Source organism: Lynx rufus, unplaced genomic scaffold, assembly GCF_022079265.1.
Source record: "Lynx rufus isolate CCGP_SWC_20201006 ecotype Redwood Valley unplaced genomic scaffold, mLynRuf1.p SCAF_4, whole genome shotgun sequence".
In the NCBI taxonomy this organism is placed as follows: Eukaryota; Metazoa; Chordata; class Mammalia; order Carnivora; family Felidae; genus Lynx; species Lynx rufus.
In genome coordinates, this window is record NW_025814856.1 from 108,901,176 (window position 1) to 108,925,000 (window position 23,825).

Consider the following 23,825-nt stretch of genomic DNA (forward strand, 5'->3'; position numbering starts at 1 on the left):
AGAATGAAATAAAAAACTAAATAAATGGATAGATACTCCCTATTCATGGATATGAATCCATACTGTCAACATGTTAAGATATCAATATTGTCAAGATGTCAGTTCTTCCAACTAGATTCAACGCAATCAACATCAAAATCCCAGCAAATTATTTTGTGATATCAACATACTGATTCTAGTTTACATGAAGAGGCAGAAGACCCAGAATAGCCAACACAATTTTGAAGGAGAAGGAAAATGCTGGTGGACTGATACTACCTGACTTCAAGCCTTACTGTAAAGCAACGTTGATCAAGGCAGTGTGGTATTGGTGAAGGAAGAGGCAGTTATATCAATGGAACAGAATAAACAGCCAGGAAATTGACGCACATACATACAGTCAACTGATCTTTGACAAGGGAGCAAGTACAATGCAATGGAGCAGAGTCTTTTCAACAAATGGTGCTGAAAGAAATGGACACACACACACACACACATACACACACACACACAAATGAATCTACACAGACATTACACACTTCATTAAAAAAATACTCAAAATTTACTAAAAAATCACAGATTTAAATTAAAAAATGCAGAAGTATAAAATTCCTAGAAGATAATATAGGAGAAAACATAGATGATCTTGGGAATAGTGGAGTGTTTTTGTACATAACACTGAAGACACAATCCAAAGAAATAATTTATAAGTTGAATTTTTTAAATTAAAAACTTCCACTATGCAAAAGACGGTGTCAAAAGAATGACAAGACAAGCCACAGACTAACAGAAGAGATTTCCTAAAAACACATATGAGGGACTATTATCCATAATATACAAAGAACTCTTAAAACTCAACAATAAGAAACCTACCCAATTTTTTAAATAGGGCCAAAGATCTTAACAGACACCTCACCAAAGAGCATATGCAAATGGAAAATAATCCTAGGGAAAGATTCTCCACATCATCTGTCAACAGGGAAATGCAAATGAAAACAATGATGTATCACTACACACCTATTAGAATGGCCAAAATCTGGAACACTGCCAACACCAAATGCTGGTGAGGATAGGAAGCAAAAGGAAATCTCATTCAGGGATGCAAAAGGGTATGGCCATTTTGGAAGACGGTTTGAGGATTTCTTACAAAACTAAACATACTCTTATCATATGATCCTGCAATTGTGCTCCTTCATATTTGCCCAGATGAAATGAAAATTTTTGACTATACAAAAACCTGTACAGGAGTGTTTATAGCATTGCTATTCATAATTGCCAAAAGCAACCAAAATTTCCTTACATAGGTTAATGAATAAACTGTGGTATACACAAAAAAATGGAAAATTGTTCATCACAGAAAACAAAAAAAAAGGGCTGTGCATCCATAAAAAGACATGGAGAAAGCTTAAATGCATACTACTAAGTAAAAGAAGACAATCTGAAAATATTTCATACTATCTGACTCCAACTATATGATTTCCTGAAAAGGCAGAACTATGAACACAGTAAAAAGATGAGTGGATGTTAGGGACTAAGGAGCACACAGATAACAAGCAGAGCACAGAGGAGTTATACGACAGTGGAAATACCCGGTATGATACCATAATAATAGATATCTGTTACTATACATGTGTCCACACCATAAATTTTCAACAGCAGTAGAAAACCATAAGGTAAATTATGGACTTTGGGTGACTATGATGTGTCAACCTAGGTTCATTGATTACAACAAATGCACCACTCTGGTAGAGGATGTTGGTAATGGAAGAGGCTATCCATGTGCAGGGGCAGGAATATGGGAAATCTCTTTCTTCCCCTCAGTTTTGCTGGAAAACTTCAATTGCTCTAAAAAATAGTTTTAATTTTTAAAAACTCATGGTTTCATGACATCAGTTCCGTTACTTTACAGTGACACCTCAAATAAATAGAAGCCCCTGGACTCTGACAGCACAGCTGGGGGAAGCATCTCTCCCATCCATGGTGTGCTGCTCCCTGTCACTGCCAACAGCATTCAAGTGTCTTTAACTGAAGTTTTGACCTCTCTCTGGTTGTCCAGACCTATCTCTTACATATTTTTTTCTCAGTTTCTATTACAAAGCTCTGAACAGGTAATCTTGGCTTAAAGAACAAAAAGACTTCATGATATAGGATTGAAAATAATATATGTTCACGAAGGAATGCAGTAATCACAAAGAAAAAAAAATCAAGTCACAACACATAAACATAACCAGTAATAAACGGTGGGTGTATTTTCTTACCATCTACTGTCTCTGCTTTGAATTGTGTGTTTGTGCAGAACAGATTAATAACCCTACCAGCAAGAAGATAACTATGAAATCAATAAACATAATCCTATCAAATAAAACTGAACCCGGTGATCTATCCCCATTTCCGGCTTTTCCTACCAGATTCTTCCCATGTTAGTTCATGGGTAACTCCATTCTTTTATTTCCTCACACCAAAACCACTGGAGTCTTTCGTTTTTTGTTGTTGTTGTTTTCCCATTCTTCTCATTTGACCTGTCAGCAAAACTTACCTTTTCTACTTTAAAATTCCTTCCTGAATCTGACCACTTCTCACCTTCTTTGGGATGCCAGCTTCTCTCACTTGCATGTTTACGATAGCATCCTAACTGCTATCCTTAGTCCTCTTGCTACCCTCTTTCATTTGTCTTCAACTGAGCCATCAAAGTGATCTTAAAATGTAAGTCAGCTGATACACTTCCTGTGCTCAAACTCTCTGGGTGGAATCATTTCAGCTGGAGTAAAATGGATAATAACAAGACCAAAAGGAGCTATGTGGTCTGACCTCTGCTACTGCTCTGACCACATTTTCTACCACTTTCCTTCTTGCCTATTCAATTCCAAACATGTGCAGTATTCTAAGAACATGCTAGGTACATCCCGCCTCAGCATCTTTGCATTTGATGTTGCCTTTATCTGCTCTTCCCCAGGAATCCACATGGCTTTTGCCCTCATATCAGGTCTTAACTGAAATGCCACCAGCCTTTGCTAGGTACCATGGTTTAGAAAAATTTTGCCTTCTCCATCTCTGATTTTTCACCATAGTACTTAGCATTATCTAATAAACCATATACATGAATATAAATATATGTGTATATGTATATAAATGTTTGTCTGAGTTACTGTCTGCACCCTCCTCAACTATCGCAGACAGAATCTAGGGAGGCCCATAGTCCCTACCCTGGCTGTATATGACCTGTCAGCCTGTACAATCCCCTCCCCTGGAGTGTAGGAGAAGCCTGTGACTTGCTTCTAGTCAACAGAATATGGCATAGATGAAGATATAGCAGATGTAATTAAGGTCCTAAATCAGTTGTTTTTCATTTGATAAAACATAAGATTATCCTGGAGGAGCCTAGGTTGATCAGCTGAAAGCTCTTAAAAGAGGGGTTGAGCTCTTCCTCAAACAAGTTCCTCCTTGCTGGCTTATGAAGTACACAGCCATGTTGAGGAAGCCCATGTGGCATGGATGTACAGGCAGCCTCTGGGACCTGAGGGCAGTCTCCAGTCAAAAGCCAGCAAAAAGCTGGCGCCCTAAGTCATACAGCTGCAAGGAAATGAGTTCTGTCAACAACGTGAATGAGTTTGAAAGTGGATTTTTCCGTAGTTGAGCCTCCAGATGAGAACACAATCTGGCCAATACTTACCTTAAATGCAGTCTCTTGAGACGCTGAGCACAGTTCTGAGCAAAACTACTCCTGACCTCCTGACCCATGGGAACTATTAGATAATAAATGTGTGTTGTTTTAAGCCACTAAATTTGTGGTAATTTGTTACACAGCAATCAAAAATTAATACACTGATTAAAATCTAATCTCCACAAAGACAGGGCTTTTGCTCTGTTTTTACTGGGGCAGGTGTTCAGTAAGTGTTGAATAAACGTTTCTGCCTGCCATTTAAAGCATTAGGCAAGCTGGTTCTATCTTCTGTGGGCATTTTTTTTACCTCCTATCAGGATCCACACGTTGGGCTGTTGTTACTAGGCTCCTCTCATCACTTAAACAGTCCATGGTCTCCCCTGCTTTCAGACTTTCCACTGTACTCTCCCTTTAGTCAAGGTACATTCCCTCCATCTTCCTCCCTAATTGTCCAAATTCTACCCAGCTCTTCTACACATCTTCAGCAGATACAAATTGGTTTATCATGCAGCAGTGATGTGTTTCTATTTTAATGATTTAAACTGAAAACTGGAAATTAGATTTTACGTTTTTTCCAAAGTCTTAATTCAAAGTTTGGGGCGCCTTGGTGGCTCAGTTGGTTAAGTGTCAGACTTTGGCTCAGGTGATGGTCTCACGGTTCGTGAGTTCAAGCCCTGCATCGAGCTCTGTGATGACAGCTCAGAGTCTGGAGCCTGCTTCAGATTCTGTGTCTCCCTCTCTCTCTGCTCCTGCCCTGCTCTCACTCTGTCTCTCTCTTTCTCTCCAAAATAAAGATTAAAAAAAAAAATTTAACAAAGTCATTGCATGTTCTTTTGGAATCAACTCAAATTATTTGGCCAATAATAACCAGATATTCTCAGGTTTATTTTTTTCATTTTTTGTAATGATCTTGTTTTAAAAACATTATTTTAAATTTGTGTGTGTAGTTTGTGTATGAATGTGTGTGTATAATACACATGTATACAATTATTGATAAGATTCATTACTTAAATACCAAGTATTATGCTAGATTCTATTGACTCTATTGCCTTTACTCCTTGAATACCAAAACAATCCCCATAGGATGTTTATTCTCCTTTTTGCTGAGGGAGCTAAGCTAAGAGAGCTAAGAGGTGGTTGTTCTAGAAAAGTTCCTGAAGGCCGCATAACCATTTGGCAGAGCTGGGAATGACACTTAGGTTATTTGACTTCAAAGCCAAGGCTTCTTCTAGTACCTTAACTATCTCCTCAAGTAAGAAGTTATATGAAACAAAATACACATAGGGTCAAAATATCTGTAAACAGCATTTGCTATTATCTTATAGACCTATACACTTACTAAAAATAACTACTCATCTTTGACTTTGCAATCTTCCTTTTAAAGGCTCATCAAGTTTATACATTTTTAAAGCTACTGACGGAAGACAATTAAACAACCACAAATTCACAGGCATATCTTAGAACAAATTACACTTGACTACTAGAAAAAAAAATGTGTGTGCTGTATGTTAGTGAGAAATGCATGAATAAACGAATGTTTTCTGTCAGATTTCCTGTGAATGAAAAAGTTAAAAAAAAAGCATATGAGTTGGTGCTCAAAATATTATAACCAACCTAGCTAAAGAAATGTACAAGGATATGGACTAACCACTGCACACACTAAATAAACCACTAAGCATTTGTACAGCAGTTAGTTATGTTTATAAATAGCCACAGCACCCCTCCCTTACTTCATATTCTTGCACATAGAAGCTAAAGAGAATAGTAGGATCATTCTCATTTTAGTTTTTCGATGAACCCCCATACTGTTCTCCAGAGTGGCCGCACCAGTTTTCATTCCCACCAACAGTGCAAGAGTGTTCCCCTTTTCTCTTCATCATTGCCAACACCTGTTGTTTCTTGTATTGTTAATTTTAGCCATTCTGACAAGTGTGTGGTGTTATTTCATCATAGTTTTCATTTGTGTTTCCCTGATGATGGGTGAGGTTGAACATTATTCATGTATCTGTTGGCCACCTGGATGTCTTCTTTGGAAAAGTGTCTATTCATGTCTTCTACCCTGTTATCCAGCAATTGCACTATTAGGTATTTACCCAAAGGATACAAAACTACAGATTCTACAGATTCAGAGGTGCATGCACTCCAACGTGTATAGCAGCACTATCAACAATAGCCAAACTATGGAGAGAGCTCAAATGTCCATCGACTGATGAATGGATAAAGAAGATGTGGTATACACATAAAATGGAATACTGGTCAGCCAACAAAAAGAATGAAATCTTGCCATTTGCAACAATGCAGGTGGAGAATGTATTATTCTAAGTGAGATAAGTAAGTCAGAGAAAGACAAATATCATTTGATTTCACTCATATGTGGAATTTAAGAAACAAAACAGATGAATATATGGGAAGGGGTGAGGAAGAGAAGAGAGGAAAATAAAGCATAATAGATTCTTAATGATAGAGAACAAACTGGGTTGATGGAGGGAGGTGGGTGGGAGATGGTCTAGATCCATGATGGGTGTTAAGAAGGGCCTTTAACAACAAGCCCCCCTTGTTGTGACAAGCACTGGATGTTGTATGTAAGTGATAAATTATTCAATTCTACTCCTGATACCAATAACACACTGTATGTTGGTTAACTAAAATTCAAATAAAAAAAAAAGCTAAAGGGAGTAAATCTTCCACAAACAGGTCACAGGATCAAATTTAAATTCTACTTTGTACTTCTGCTCAGAATTATAACTACCTAAGCACTGTTTTATAACCTAAGTACAAAATAACATAAGGTCAATTTTCCATTCTGTGTGTGCTTGTGTGTATGTGATTAAAGTTGTAAGTATAGCCAGCAGCGTGTTTGCTTAGTGTAGAAGGATTGTTATCATGCAAATCTATGGCATTTGACTTACTTAATGAAGCAGTATAACAGAAAGCCTCCAACCAGCCTTCTAGATAAATAGAGAAGAGTCACAGGGCTACAGGTTGATGTTGCCAATAAATACAACATTAATTTATAAAAGAAGGGATTAATTGCTTCAATGACACTGATTCTAAAGATAACTTCAAAGAAAAATGATGAGAACATTGTGTCCCCATAGTATAATCACTGCAAGTCAGTAACCCCTGATTCCTATTGAATGGAGTCACTCAGGCCATTTATTAGGCTTCTAAACTCCTTATGTGGGGAAAGAATAGTTTTACTACTACTGTGATAAATGGTAAAAATTCATGTAAAGTTCTAAGAAATGTGAGGAAAACACAAATTTGAAATTCATAATTAAGAATATAAAAACTGGGTGCCTGGGTGGCTCGGCTGATTAAGCAACCAACTCTTGATTTCAGCTCAGATCATGATTTTACAGTTCAGGAATTCAAGTCCCACATCAGGCTCCTCACTGACCACGCAGAGACTGCTTGGGATTATCTCTCTCCCCTCTCTCTCTGCCCCTGCTGTGCTCTCTTTCTCTCTCTCAAAATAAGTGAAATAAACTTAAAAAATTTATTAAGAATGTAAGAGCTGATAACTAGTTTTTTAAATTTTGAATTTGAATTAAAAAGTAAAAGAATGGATAACTAGTCTTTTTTTTTTAACTTTAGAAAACGTGGAAGAAAAGGCTGCTTCACAAGTGAAATGCTGATCATAAAATACTTGCCCAGTCATTACCATATAGTTATTGACCTCCAGTCAGAGAAGACTTATTCAGTGTTAACCATGGAAATTCAATCATTAATAATAAAAATGATGATAATACCTTAATAATAATAGCAGTACTAATATTTTAAATGATAATTATAGAATAATCATATTAATATGAACAATGATAATAACTAAATTTTATCAAGGACTTGCTATGTGGTACCCTTTGTGTCATTGAATTTATCCACAAACCATAAGAAATAGTATTAGTACACCATTTTAAAGAAATGTTTAATAGGCATATCACAGTCAATGTTTACTCTTGAAGAATAGGCTACATGTGTACCTAGATGGGCAGGAATGGGTTCTGTAAAGAGTAGGTGAATAGACTGAAACATTTTGCCATTATGTCTTCCCTCCCCTTCATTTTACTTTTAAATCAAAGATAATTCAGAGGTAAAGTATTGAAACCATTAGTCTTTTCAAAACATTTTTGTAGTCAAATTAGTAAGACCTTTTATTTTGGTCTTCACATTCCTCAAAGTACTTTCGCTTCATTGTAAAAATATCTTTTATCTAAATTCCTTGAGGTGAATAAGTATTGCTATCATTACATGGAAGAAAATGTTGCTAGATAATTAAGAACTACAGTGTCAGACTGTCTGAGTTTGTATCCTGACTTGTTCAGTTCTTAATTATATTAATTCAAACTAGTTTTCAACCTGTCTGTAGCTCAAAATTTTTTCATTATACAAATAATAATAGTAACCAGATCATGAGTCACACTGATATATAGATTAAATGAAGTAATAGGAGTGGGGCATTTAGAACATAGTAAAATCTAGGTGTATGTTAACTCTCATTTGGCAAGTAAACAACCTGAAGAACAGAGTCCAATGTCATAGAGTCAGAACTAAAAATTCATAATCATGACTTTTAGATTCCACATTACTGCTCCTCTATATCCACCATGCCAATTGTTTCCAAACTTGACTTTTGGATCCTTAGGTAAACCAAAGAATTATTCCAAGGGATCTTCAATTTCATAAAAGTGATAATAATAATAGGATATAATATATATTAAGCTTGTACTGTATGTTAACCACTATGCCAAATCTCTTATACAGATTTTAATTTAATCAAAATCCTATTAGATAGATATTGTTACTTATCCATTTATAGATAAGGAAAGTAAGTCTAAGTATATTTAAGTTGATAAATAACTGTCCAAGGACACAGTAGTAATTTCCTGGGTTAGAAATCAAATTCAGTCAATGTGGCTTAAAAGCTCAAATCTTAACCACTAACTTTTACCTACTGACTTAACATAAATAAATAAATAAATGGACAGCATCTCACCACTAAAATTCATCATATTCAAAAGTTGGACACACCACACTGTCCTCCACTATCCCATCATCAAAGAACCTCAAATGCACTGTAGTTCTCCAAGCATATATTCCACTTGTTTATACCATGGCTGCCTTAAAGAACCCACATTTTCCATTTGTTTCTGGAGCATTGAAGATAAACTACTACAATATACCCAAGAGTAGATTCACTAAATGGTACTGGTTTCTTTCATACCTATAATTATAATATCTGTCCTCATGCAGAGTGTGAAAATATATACATATTTTTGGCATGTATATTTCCAAATTTCATTGAATAAGTGTAATTTAAGCTTCATCATTTTGCTTGAAGTTGTATTCTCAAGAAAAAAGTACATAATACATAACTTTATTTAGTGCCTATTTAGATGCACTATTTATTCAATTAGATGATATCTAGTATCCTGATACTAAGATTTTATGCTTCATTTTTTAAATTTGCATGACTTTTAAAGTAGAAAATATACTCAGGTGGTGCAGAAATTTTAAAGGTAGTAAAGAATATTAACTTAATGGAAAATCTTCCTCCTATTTCTTAATCCTAGTCATATAATTCACCTTCCCACAGGCAACCATACAGTAAGTTCTTATTACCTTTCCAGATATATTTACATATATTTACATTATATATATAAACTTACATATATACATATACATATATACATATATGTACATATGTACATATGTACATATGTACACATATGTATATATAAACTTATATATATATAAACTTATATCAACTGTATATACAAACTTATATATATAAACTTTTATAAAGTGTATATATAAACTTATATATATGCACGTATATACATATATACATATACATACAGATATATATGTATATGTATATATGTATATATAAATTTCCCCTTCCCCATTTTTATATTCATATGCCTTCTGTGGTGGTGCCAAATTGTTTTCCAAAGAGCTTGTTCCAATTTACGGTCATTACTAATTTATAAAACTGCCTGTTTTAGTTTTTCCATCAATACTGGGAGAATATTTGCATTTATGTTTCATGCTTAAACAAGGTTACATATGCTGGGCATGTTGGCAGGCTGATCAGCACCAAAGTTAAACAATATAAACCTTAATTTAAAAGAATAAAGTTATGTGCATTAACTCTTTAGTGATAAGAATAAAGATTTTGTTAACATGCATCTAAGATCTGAAACAATAAATATATACCCAAAAGCTTTTGGAAGTTCTTGGAAGAGAAGTTTTAATCATCACAGAAGGTCAAATTATAACTTAAATTTTTCAGTTGTAGAAAAATCTCAGTGACATCAGTGATTTTATTTCTATAGAATCATTATCTTTTGTGGGCAATTGATAAGATGTGTTAATCACCTTAAAAACCTAAGAAGAAAAAATCTCAAATGGCAGGATCTCTGCCGAAAACTTTTTAAAAAATTATTTGTTTCCTTGTTGAAAGCCAACTATGTGACTGAATTTTTCCTCATAAACATCACGCAATATAATTTGTCCAACAAGTCTATGAGGTTAATGATATCAATACATATTTAAACACCAGAAAAATGGAACTCCACAATATTAACTAGCTCCAGGTGACACAATTAATATGGTATGGTAAGTAAATGAATAGGTAAATGTTTCCCATAAGTACTAGTCACAAGATAAATAGACAAAACATTGTTGAATGAAAAGATTAAACATATGATAGCTGTATAATTGCGCTAAGCCACCTAAAAAAATATATCTTACCTCTAAAGCAAATGACAAAGAAGGAGTGAAAGGCTTCAGATGACCAAATCTACACAACATTAAGAACACCAAGCAACGGAAAGTTTCCAGTACAGCTGCCTTAGGTCTGAAATAAATATCATTGACATGTATTAGCTTTAATATGTTCTTTGTATGTTTACATGTTATAATTCATACGATGAAACACATTTTTTTCTAATTTTCAAGAAATACACGGTATGTTAATGTATTTAAGGAGCATGTGCCTCTGAAGTTGTTTGAAAACAGCCATCACACTAAGAAATAAAATGCATTTTCTTTTTAAAGAAAATCAGTTCCTAATCAATCTATTGCTTAGTTTGAGCACTGATGAGTTAGGATGAAGCATATGCTCAATTAATAAATAAAATATCAAAGAACTAAATTTCTAGCATCCAAAGTAAATGAGACTCCTGCCACTCACTAAATACTTTTATACTTCATTCATTTCATTTCATTTTTATTTATTTTTTTTAAATAATGTGGATTATTTATTATTGAGAGAGAGAGAGGCTGCACAAGAAGGAGAGGGTTAGAGAGAGAGGGAGACACAGAATCTGAAGCAGGCTCCAGGCTCTGAGCTGTCAGCACAGAGCCCGACGTGGGGCTTGAAATCATGAACTGCAAGATCATGACCTGAGCCAATGCTTAACCGACTGAGCCACCCAGGAGCCCCATACTTCATTCATTTTATTTATGTATTTATGTATTATTTATGTATTTATTTATTACTTCATTCATTTTATTTATTTATTTTTTTTTTTTAAATTTTTTTTTTCAACGTTTATTTATTTTTGGGACAGAGAGAGACAGAGCATGAACGGGGGAGGGTCAGAGAGAGAGGGAGACACAGAATCGGAAACAGGCTCCAGGCTCTGAGCCATCAGCCCAGAGCCCGAAGCGGGGCTCGAACTCACGGACCGCGAGATCGTGACCTGGCTGAAGTCGGACGCCTAACCGACTGCGCCACCCAGGCGCCCCACTTCATTCATTTTAAAAATGACTTGCAGGGGTGCTTAGGTGGCTCAGTGGGTTAGGCTTCCAACTCTTGGTTTTGGTTCATGTCATGATCTCACGATTTGTGAGATGGGAGCCGCATGTTGGCCTCTGACCTGACAGCATGGAGCCTGCTTGGGATTCTTTCCCTCTCTCTCTGTTCCTCAGCCCACCCCCCTCTCTCTCTCAAAATAAAAAATATTTTAAAAAAGAGAAAAAAATGACTTGTAAGGAAGATTTTAACTCTTCTAAAATAATGAACTGTCAATTTCTGAAATATTGGGAAAACGGATAATGTATGATTATGCCTAATATGATAGGTAGCACAATTATAGTCCTTTGTTATCTATTTTGTGATGTTCATTTTTTTGTATGCATGGTATTCTTAAAATTCAAACTCTAAAATAAGTGAACTAAGCATGTTTATGTATTTGAAACAGCATCAGATATCAAGCACAGGTAAGTGTTTACAAATTATCTTGTAATGATTGGAATGAACAGCTTTTTTTATTAGCATAAAATAAGCTTCTTATGATATTCATTTGTTGGATAAATATTTTTTGTAACAGGTAAATAGTATTGTTATGACAAGTGAATTTTTTGACTAAAATATTCTTGAATTAATCTCATAATACAGACATATTGTTTAGTTAATTTAGATTATAATGGTATAAAGAAAAAAAGTGAAGAAAATATAAAGTAGTATATTTATTTAACTTAAATATTTCTTCTGCATCTATTTTTAATTTTTTTAATTAAAATTAAAGAGAGAGAGAGAGAGAGAGAGGGAGAGAGAGTGTGAGCAGGGGAGGGGCAGAGAGAGAGGGAGACACAGAATCCAAAGCAGGCTCCAGGCTATGAGGTGTCAGCACAGAGCCCAATGTGGGTCTCAAACTCATGAACCATGAGATCATGACATAAGCCGAAGTTGGACACTTAACTTACTGAGCCACCCAGGCACCTCTGTTCTGCATCTATTAATTATGACTGTTTCTGTAAAACTGAATACAAATTTTTATACAAAAGAAGAGAACATTTTTTCAAGTATTTTAAACTCAGTTAAAACAGGGTAACAATTTATGATTTGTTTGTATTCAAGTAATGTGACTTATCTTTTTGTGAATAAGATATAAAATCAAATTAAAATTTTTCTCCTTGTAAAATAATGCTATATAATTGGTATAAGCTATTTTTTAAAATTGGTATCTGGGTAGGTTCCAAGGGAAAGAAAAGGAAATTTCTATTTTATTTACTTTTTTAAACTTCATTTATTTACTTTGAGAAATAAAGAGAGAAGGCACAAGCAGGGGAGGAATAGAGAGAAAGAGGGAGAGAATCCCAAGCAGGCCCTGCACTGCCAGTGCAGATCCTGACTCGGGGCTGGTCCCACAACCATGAGATCATGACCTGACTGAAATCAAGAGTTGGACGTTCAACCGACTGAGCCACCAAGGTAGTCCATAAGATTTCTATTGTAAAACACAATTAATTTCTATTAATTATATTCTATTCTTTGCTTTTTAATCTTTTACATTGTGAGAAGAAATCTACATATAGAGAAATATATAAAACAGAAATATGCAATTTGATAATTTTTAACAAATCAAGAACCTTGTAACCACCACTCAGTATCAGCACCCCCAAAGAGAACTCTTACCTCCTCAATACTTCTACCTTCCCTCTATCTCAGAAAGAATCAGTACCCTTTTATGATAATCATATTCTTTTTGCTCTGTTTTAAATTTATATTTTTACCACATTAGCATAAATTTTTAAAAATTCCTGTATAGATGTTTCTTTTTACTTTTAATAAATGGGATTGTATTGTATGCACTGTGTGTATCTAGCATCTTTCACTTAGTGTTAATGAGATGCATCTTTGACGTTGCATGTAGCAGCAGGTCATGCTTTTCACTCTTGTATACTGTTCATTGTGTGAATATACTGATATTCATGCATCGATCTGCCTTGTAAAGGACATCAGGACTGTCGGCTACACTTGTTTATTATGAAAAATGCTGTCTGAACATTCTTTTCCATGCCTTTAGACTTCCAGGTAAAATTGTTTATATGTTGAAATTTAGTAAAATCTTCAGTATTTCAAGTTAGTTATCACAATATAAACTCTCCCCTCAGTGTGTGAGCCCTTCATCTGTAGGGATTGTCAATACTTTTAATGATAGTCATGTGGGATAAAAGGTGTTTTCTACTCATAAAATTTGCAAACAGCATCTCTGATTTGAAGATTTTATTTTTTACTATCTTAATGAGGGTTAATTATTGAAGAACTGACTTTCTTAATGTTATTATAGTCTAAGTAATCAATTTTATCTTTAGGAATAGGGATTTGTGTGTACCATTTAACATTTTTACCTACTTTAAGGTTATAGAGATACATTACTATGCTATTTTCTGGAATATTGGTTTTCCATTCACTTGTAAATCTACAATCCCCTGGCCCCAGGATTAACTTTTTATGGTGTGAAATATTTGTCAAGTTTATTTTTCTTATTCCTATGTGGAAATCCAATGTTTCCAAGACCATTTATTGAAAAGACAGCCTTTTCCCATAGCTCTGCAGGGACACCTTTGTCACAAATCAAGTATGTATGTATAATATATATATATATATATATATAGATATTTCCTAGGTTCTCTGTTTTAATCTTTGTGCCAATAAAGCATGTCTAATTACTGTAGCTTTATAATAAATCTTGATAGCCAGTAGTGCAACTATTGCCATTTTGTTAAATCTCAAGACTGTGTTGACTATTACAGGTCCTTTTCATTCCCATATATGTATGTCTTAGAAATGCCTGCCCAATTCCAGAAAAAGCCTTTTTACAATTTTAATTCCAACTGTATTAAATATGTAAGTCAATTTGGTGAGAATTGTAATGTTTATAATACTGAGCATTCCAATCTTTGAATATAGTTCTCTCTCCATTTATTTAGTTTAATTATTTTTCATAATATTTCAATAGTTTGACAATGTTCTATAGAGATATTTTACTCATTTTTTAAGTTTTTATTTTAATTTCAGTTAGTTAACGTGCAGTGTTATATTAGTTTCATGGGTACCATAGAGTGATTCAACACTTCCATACATCACCCAGTGCTCATCACAAGTGCACTCTTTAACCCGCATCACCTATTTCACCCATCCCCACATTCCACTCCTCTCAGGAAACCATCAGTTTATTCTCTATAGTTAAGAGAGAACTTGTTTTTTGGTTTGTCTCTCTCCCTTTTTCTTTTTTTCCCTTTGCTCATTTGTTTTGTTTCTTAAATTCCACATATGAGTGAAATCATATGGTATTTGTCTTTCTCTGACTGACTTATTTCTCTTAGCATTATATTCTCTAGCTCCATCCATGTCATTGCAAATAGTAAGACTTCACTCTTTTTTGTGGCTAAATAATATTCCATCATATGCATATAAAATATATCATTATATATATCATCATATGGAATATGTATTATTACATATATATGTCATTACATATATGTAATATATATCATATATTCTTTACCCATTCATCAATTGATAGATTGCTTTGATCCATTTTGAATTTATTTGGTGTATGGTGTATGTTTCATTCTTTTGCATGCGGCTGACCGGTTTTTCCAACACCATCTATAGAAGAGATGAGTTTTTCCCAATGAATATTCTTTCCTGCTTTGTTGAAGATCAACTGACCATATAATTATAGGTTTATTTTTGGGTTTCCTATTCTGTTCTATTGATCTATGTGTCTATTTTTGTGCCAGTACCATACTGCTTTGATCACTACAGCTTTGTAATATAACTTGAATTCCAGAACTGTGATGCCTCTAGCTTTGTTTTTCAAAATTGTTTTGGTTACTCAAGGCCTTTTGTGGTTCCACATAAATTTTAGAATTGTTTGTTCTAGTTCTATAAAACAAGAGTTACTGGTATTTTTATAGGGATTGCAATGAATGTGTAGATTGCTTTAGGTAATATAGACATTTTAATAATATTTGTTCTTCCAAAGCATGAACCTGAAATATCTTTCCATTTCTTTGTGTCATCTTCAATTTATTTCATCAGCATACAGTTTTCAGAATACAGGTCTGTGTCACCTCTTCGATTAGGTTTATTACTAGGTACCTTATTATTGTTGCTCTAATTATAAACGGGAATGTTTTCTTAATTTCTCTCTCTGCTGCTTCATTATTGGTGTATAAAAATGCAACATATTTCTATACATAGATTTTGTATTCTGTGACTTTACTGAATTTATCAGTTCTAGCAGTTTTTTTGTTGGAGTCTTTCAGGTTTTCTATATGGAGTATTAGGTCATCTGCAGTTCATCTCAGTTCATCGTGATGAACATTTTTTTTAATGTATTGTTGGATTCTGTTTCCAGTATTTTCTTGAATATTTTTGAATCTTTATTCACCAGAGATATTGGCCTGTAGTTCTCTTTTTTGGTGGAGTCTTTATCTGGTTTTGGTATCAAAATACTACTGGCCTCATAGAATGAATTGGAAGCTTTCCTTCCTCTTCCTTTTTTTTTTTTTTTTTTTTTTTTTTTTTTTTTTTTTTTGGAATAGTTTGAAAAGAATAGGGATTAGTTCTTTAAATGATTGGTAGAATTCCCTGGGAAGCTTAGACCTGAACTTTTGTTTGTTGGATTTTTTTTATTATTGATTTGATTTCTTTGCTGGTTATTAGTTTGTTCAAATTTTCTATTTCTTCCTCATTTAGTTTCAGGAAGTTATATGTTTCTAGGAATTTATTTACTTCCTTTTGGTTGGTCAATTTGTTGGCATATACTTTTTCATAATATTCTTTCATAATTGTTTGTATTTCTGTGGTATTGGTTGTTATTTCTCCTCTCCCATTTGTGATTTTATTTGAGTCCTTTCTCTTTTTTTCTTGATAAATCTTGCTAGAGGTTTATCAATTTTATTGGTTTTTCAAAGAACCAGCACCTGGCTTCAGTGATCTGTTCTATTGATTTTAAGTTTCTGTATCATTTATTTTAGCCCTAATCTTTATTATTTTCTTCCTTCTGCTGGTTTTAGGTTTGTTTATAGTTGTTTTCCTAACTCCTTCAGGTACAAGGTTAAGTTGTTTAGTTAAGATTTTTCTTGCTTCCTTAGGTAAACCTGTATTGCTGTAATTTCCCTCTAAGAACTACTTTTGCTGCATCCCAAAGGTTTTGAACCATTGTGTTTTGATATTTATTTCTTTCCATTCACTTTTTTTCATTCCTTTGTTATTTATTTTTTTAAATTTTTAAAATTTTATTTCTTAAATTCACATCCAAGTTAGTTAGCATATAGTGCAACAATGATTTCAGGAGTAGATTCCTTAATGCCCCTTACCCATTTAGCCCATCCCCCCTCTCCCAACCCCTCCAGTAACCCTCTGTTTGTTCTCCCTATTTAAAAGTCTCTTATGTTTTGTCCCCCTCCCTGTTTTTATGTTATTTTTGCTTCCCTTCCCTTATGTTAATCTGTTCTGTGTCTTATATATATATCCCATCTTCTTTATTCATTCATCCATCGATGGACACTTGGGCTCTTTCCATACTTTGGCTATTGTTGATAGTGCTGCTATAAACATTGGGGTGCATGTGTCTCTTTGAAACAGCATACCTGTATCCCTTGGATAAATACCTAGCAGTGCAATTGCTGGGTCATAGGGTAATTCTATTTTTAATTTTTGGAGGAACCTCCATAGTCTTTTCCACAGTGGCTGCACCAGCTTACATTCCCACCAGCAATGCAATAGAGATTCTCTTTCTCAGCATCCTCGCCAACACCTGCTTTTGCCTGAGTTGTTAATGTTAGCCATTCTGACATGTGTGAGGTGGTATCTCATTGTGGTTTTGATTTGTATTTCCCTGATGATGAGTGATGTTGAGCATTTTTTTCATGTGTCAGTTGGCCATCTGGATGTCTTCTTTGGAGAAGTGTCTATTCATGTCTTTTGCCCATGTCTTCAACTGGATTGTTTTTTGGCTGTGGAGTTTGATATGTTCCTTATAGATTTTGGATACTAACCCTTTATCTGATATGTCATTTGCCAATATCTTCTCCAATTCTGTCAATTGCCTTTTAGTTTTGCTGATTGTTTCCTTCACTGTGCAGAAGCTTTTTATTTTAATGAGGTCCCACTAGTTCATTTTTGCTTTTGTTTCCCTTTCCTCTAGAGACGTGTTGAGTAAGAAGTTGCTGTGGCCAAGATCAAAGAGGTTTTTGACTGCTTTCTCCTTGAGAATTTTGATGGCTTCCTGTCTTACATTGAGGTCTTTCATCCATTTTGAGTTTATTTTTGTGTATGTTGTAAGAAAGTGGTCCAGATTCATTCTTCTGCATGTTGCTGTCCAGTTTTCCCAGCACCGCTTGCTGAAGAGACTGTCTTTATTCCATTGGATATTCATTCCTTCTTTGTCAAAGATTAGTTGGCCATACATTTGTGGGTCCATTTCTGGGTTCTCTATTCTGTTCCAATGATCTGAGTGTCTGTTTTTGTTCCATCTATGCACTTTTTGATTTCTTCTTTTATTTCTTTACCTATTCATTGTTTATAGAATATTATTTCACCTCCATGTATTTGTGCTTTTTGCAGATTTTTTCTTGTGGTTGACTTCTAGTTCCATACCATTGTGGTCAGAATGGGTACATAGTATGACTTCAATTTTTTTCAATTTATTGTTGCTTGTTTTGTAGCCTAATATATGATCTATTCTGGAAAGTGCTCCATGTGCACTTGAAAAGAATGTATATTCTGTTCTTTTAAGATGGAATGTTCTGAATACATTTGTAAAATCTATCTGTTCCAGTGTGTCATTCAAAGCCATTGTTTCCTTGTTGATTTTCCATTTATATGATCTATTGATGTAAATGGGGTATTAACATCCCCTACTATTATTGTATTATTAGCAACTAGTTCCTTTATTAACTATTTTTTGTATTTTTTAAAAAAACTTATTTATTTTGAGAGAGAGAGAGAGAGAGAGAGAGCGAGCATGAGTGGAGGAGGGGAGAGAGAGAGGGAAAGAGAAAGAATCCCAAGCAGGCTCTGCATTGTCTGCACAGGATCCAATGCAGGGCTCAACCCCATGAACTGTGAGATCATGACTGAGCCAAAGTCAAAAGTCAGATGCTTAAACAACTGAACCACCCAGGCACCCTTGTTTTATGTATTTGAATGTTCTCCTGTTGGGTCCATAAATATTTACATTTGTTACATCTTATTGTTCAATTGTCCTCTTTATTGTCTCCTTTATTATTATATGCTGCCCTTCTTTGTTTCCTGTTACAGTCTTGATTTAAAGTCTCTTTTCTTGGAGTGCCTGTGTGGCTCAGCTGGTTACGTGTTTGACTCTTGGTTTCAGCACAGGTCATGATCCCAGGGTCATGGGATCAAGCCCCATCTCAGGCTCCAGACTGAGTGTGGATCCTGCTTATGATTCTCTCTCTCTCCCTGTGTCCCTCTCCCCAATGCATACTCTCTCTAAAACAAAACAAAACAAAAAACTACACTATTGGTATTAGCTTATTGCTACCTCTCATAAGTATATGCAACCAATAGAATTATAATCTTTAAAATGTGAGATCCTGATTCTTCGGATCTGGGTTAATTATTTCACAGGGAACTGTGACCTATTTTTCCATTTTATTAGTTCATGGCTCTGTCGGTACTTTACTTCTAGTCTAGAAAAGTGGGGATAGAGAGCCCCCCAAAAATAAATTATAAACACAAGTGTTTATAGGTGCATGTTCTAAACCATCCCATTAACCAGTATGTTCATTTTGATCTTGATGATTTGGTGATTGATAAAACTCCAGAATCTGCTGTTATTCCAGAACACCAATTAAGCATTCCTTGGGAAAGTAACATAATATTTAATATAAATTAAGCATGTGTTTCCTGGACTTTTATTTTTACAATTTCCTGAAAGTAATGGTATTGGTTACCTACTTAAACAATTACACTACAACAAAGATAAGATGTCAAGAATGACTGAGTTTTTTTGTTTTGTTTTGTTTTGCAGTTTTTCACCAAGTTACAGTATATGTAAACTGTAGAATACGTGAATTTGGGAGTCACATTGCTTGGGTTTCTACTGTGTTCTATCTCTTACTATCTGTCTGTCTGACCTTCTTAGCCTGTAAAATGGGCTTTATAGTAATTCTTATCTCAGGGCATTGTTGTAAGAATTAATAACACATTCCATGGCACATATTAAGTGCATAAATATTGGTATTAGTATTAATATTAATATTTGATAAATACTAAGTAATAATGAATAGGTATTTTTCTACATACTTCCTACCATAAATGCATTTTAAAATTGTGCAAGTGAATGCATTTTCTCACTAGGGTAGTATTTAAAGCAAGATTCTTTAAATATGCTGTGTGAGGGAAAGGACATACACTTTAAGTACATAGCACACACATTCTGGCATATATGTGAACTGTTCAATGGCAAAGGAAAAGTACCCAATATGTTTCATATTTTATTAATTACTCAGAGTTATGGTCTATGTTTTGCCAAATTACTCATTACACTTATAAGTTTTCTTTAGTAACCTTAAAAAACCTAAATCTCATTTAAAAGGCTTAGATTGTAAATGCATTCTTGATTTTACAAATTGGATAAACTACACTGTTTAACAACATACTGTGAAATTATAGTTTCAACTTTATTTTTTAATAACAAATGTTTGATGACTATTGAAGTTTCACATATATTTTTAAGACAACATTATAAACTACACAAAAGGAAAGAATCTCACTTTTTACCTTTGATCCAGAAGAAATCCAATGGAGGTCAATGTCAGAATAATGAAGCAAACCCTCAGAAGGAGGGTAACTTGTGATAGTGCCTGTCAAGCAAATACAGAGACCAAAGATTCTTTAGAAGAGTTATCAAAAAGAACATTAGAACTTAAAGCTGTCAAGAAAACCAGCCTCAAATTTTATTTTATATTACACCATTTGTCACTGGCATTTTTCAAAAAGGCTAATTATGCAGCAGACATTTTGGTTTCCTTAATGTCATTTAGTTATCTTACTGAACGCTTGGGAGAATCAAGTGGACACTTCCACAGAACTATTTTGTTTAAAATATTCTTTCTAAAAATTCTCCTTTAAAGTTATGACTGTCATAATTCTTTGAAACACCTGTGCCCCACATATGGAGAAATCACTTACATTTTTATGAATAAATAGCACAGTCCAATAGTTACTTTTATTATCACAAATTCTTTGTGGTTTCAAACCCAACACTGTTTTTAATACAGAAAATATTTAAAGCAGAACGTGTTTATGCGTGCCAACACATAAATAAAACATATTGCACAAATATATATTCATATTTGATGAAATCTACAGATTTCCTATGTACATGCCAAGGGTTATCTTTTCAATTATTGTAATAAAACATTTTAATCATAATTATAAATGAATTATGCATTTTGTTTACATGTCAAAATTTAATAATGTTTATTGAGCATCTACTATTTTATAACTTCTATGTTATATGTTTCATATATTTCAATTCTTTTCTTTAGTCCCAACAACCTTACAGATAAGGTATCATTATATCTGCTTCATATATGAATAAGGTAACTTTTCCATCGTCACATAGAAATAAATGACACCTCTGAAATTCAAAATACATTTCTCTGACCTCAAAGTATGACAATGGTGGAATAAATATAAGCACAAACCTAAACAGTCAGGGGCAGAGAGGTTGCAGAGCTAATATTTAGGGTCAGATGAATACTGTTTTCATGTGAGAGTGGATCTGTAAAAGCAAGAAGTTGGATGCACACCCCTTGAATGATTCCCCTACTCACTGATGGTGTTTATGTTGCATCTTAATGAGAACACCAGAAGTGTGACACAGCAAAGTGGCTAATAGAGTTATCAAAACATGCAAACACTCTTTCTCTGCTTTTTCATGAAATACCTAGAGGTAATTTCAACTCATTTATTAACTAATATATATACCTACAAAAACTGCATCTGTCCACAGTTTTAAACAGTAAGCAAAAACCATCAATCACAAACACTGTTCACGTCCAATACCCCCTCTCCACACTGCCTTATACATCAAGCCTGACCTCACAGCCAACTTATAACACCTCTCTATTCAGTATCGTATGCTTGGATGGTACCCGGAATTTAAAGGGATTTAAAAGCTTCCAAAGCAATAGTTTTCTAGACGAGTATTGATGAGTAATCAAAAATATGAATAAAAAATATCGATTTGTTTTGGAGTATGGGGACTAGGTAGGTATCAGATATAAGAGGGAAAGCTCAGTGGACACCAGAATGTTTTAGTGGAGAGCTATAGAGTGCTATTTGGATATGTGGAATTCAGCAATGACTGCTTTGGGACAATGCAGCAAAAGTGCCAGAAAATTATTTTCAGGGTGGTAGAAGTAACTAGGTCTGTTTAAGTAGATTAATGGCTGTTTAAGGGATATGTTCTAATCCAAGAGCTTCAATTTCTACTTAGAATAAAACTCAAAAGTCCTTACTCTGGCCCATATATAACATATCCCCTTACCATATTGCCCCCTAGTAATCTCTCTGCCTTTCATATCACAAATTTTGTTCTTCTTTCAACATGGCAAGCATCCTTCCCACTCAAGTCTGTTTTATTTACTGTTGCTTCTATTGGAACAACTTCCCCCAGGGATCCTTAGAATTCATTCCTTTATTTCACTAAGGTACTATTCAAATGGACATCTTTGTCTGTCATATATAAAATAGCACTTTTTCATAATCATCTATAACCTTATTCATTATATTGTTCTCCATTCAACACTTTTGTACAATTATACATTTATACACTTATCATTTCTATACAATTGTAGGTCTGTCCATTCTTTTGTTTTTGTTGTCTGTCCCACCCCACTAGAATGTAAGCTCCATTAGAGGTTATGTTTTGTTATTCACTGTTATATCTCAAGCATCTAGAACATTTCCTGGCACATAGTCAGTACTCAAATATTTTTCTTGAATGACTGACCAAATGAATGAATATTTTATTACATTTTTTTTACATTTTATTACATTTTATTACATTTTTGTTTTAATTACAATTTTGTTTAATGTTTTATTACATTTTTGTTTTATTATGTTTTGTTTTAATGTTTTGTTTATTACGTTTTAATTTTTGTTTTAATGTTTTGTTTTGTTTTAAGAAATTTAATAATTTCTTAAATTATCAATTGGTTTAGTCAATACTTTAACACTTTATAACATTAAATATATAATTTCCTATCAGTGTTTTAGTTTATTAAAATTAAATTATATTAAATGAGTTAAAATTTGGTATTTCATAAATTAATATTAATAATTTAATATCATATATTAAGTGTTTCAAAGTGTTAAATATGTTAAATATTAAATCCTTTAATATTTATTTCATTCCTTAAAGAACAGAATTGTCCTAAAGACAAGAGTCCACTTCTTTATTTAACTTCTAAGGTTTTCCATAGAGCATCATTTGATAAGCTAATTAAGGCATATAATCAATTAGTTATATCTAATTTCTACATATTCATTTCATAAATGTTTATTGAGCATGTGCTAGCCATCATAGTAGGTATGAGTTTAAGAAAGTGATCAAGATGGACAAAATCTCTACCCTAGAAAACATACTGCTTTAATCCCTGATTATATCATCATAGGCCAGCTATACTAGAGCAAAAAGGGAAAAAAACAAACAAACACATAAAATAGGATGGATAGGCTTTGACCATAAACATTTAGACTCCTGTGTTTTAAACAATATGTGAAATGACTTAAAGACTGTTGGTTTTTTATAACAAATAAAACTTTATTTTTCATTGGGTTAAATCTCATTTCATACATTCCACTACTGGTAAATCTTTTATGTAAAATATTGCTGTCCTAAAATGCTAAGATGGAATTATTCTAAATTAACCTTTGAATGCATTATAAGTTTTTATCACACACACAAACACAAAAACATACGAAGAAGACCATAACTATGAAAGTTTTATCAAGCAAGGAATTATTTTTCTTTTTTAAAAGTTATCTTTCAAATCAGCAGTTCAGTGGCCTTATTTCCATTGAAGTTTCCTAGTGCAGCAATCACTGTACAAATTTGTATGCCTGAAAAACTCTACTTCTGTGCAACTTACTTTTAAGGAAAAAACAAAACAAAACAAAACAAAAACAAAAAAACACCTCAGAAGCAGCATTAATTACATAGCAATTCTAGTAGAATTACATGTTTGATGCAAACTGCATAATCAATGAGTTGTGGGAATCCTTCCTCTGCTCACTAATATAAAGAAGAAAGCTTTTTGCTTCTTGACTGGGGATATCACCCTGTTAACATTACATGGAAAAACACTGTTGATCAACATAACTACCTTTCATACTTCCCCA

General features: G+C 33.7%; 1 protein-coding gene across 1 annotated transcript in view; it reads right to left on the reverse strand.

The window, feature by feature from the left end:
- The window catches only part of AGMO (alkylglycerol monooxygenase), a 323,866-nt gene that overhangs the window by 133,855 nt on the left and 166,186 nt on the right, over nt 1-23,825 (reverse strand). Inside the window, exons 12-13 of the mRNA XM_047095233.1 lie at nt 20,196-20,278; nt 10,397-10,502 (exon numbers count right to left, since the gene is read on the reverse strand). Of these exons, the coding sequence (XP_046951189.1) occupies nt 10,397-10,502; nt 20,196-20,278 (189 nt within the window). The remainder of the gene's footprint in view (nt 1-10,396; nt 10,503-20,195; nt 20,279-23,825) is intronic.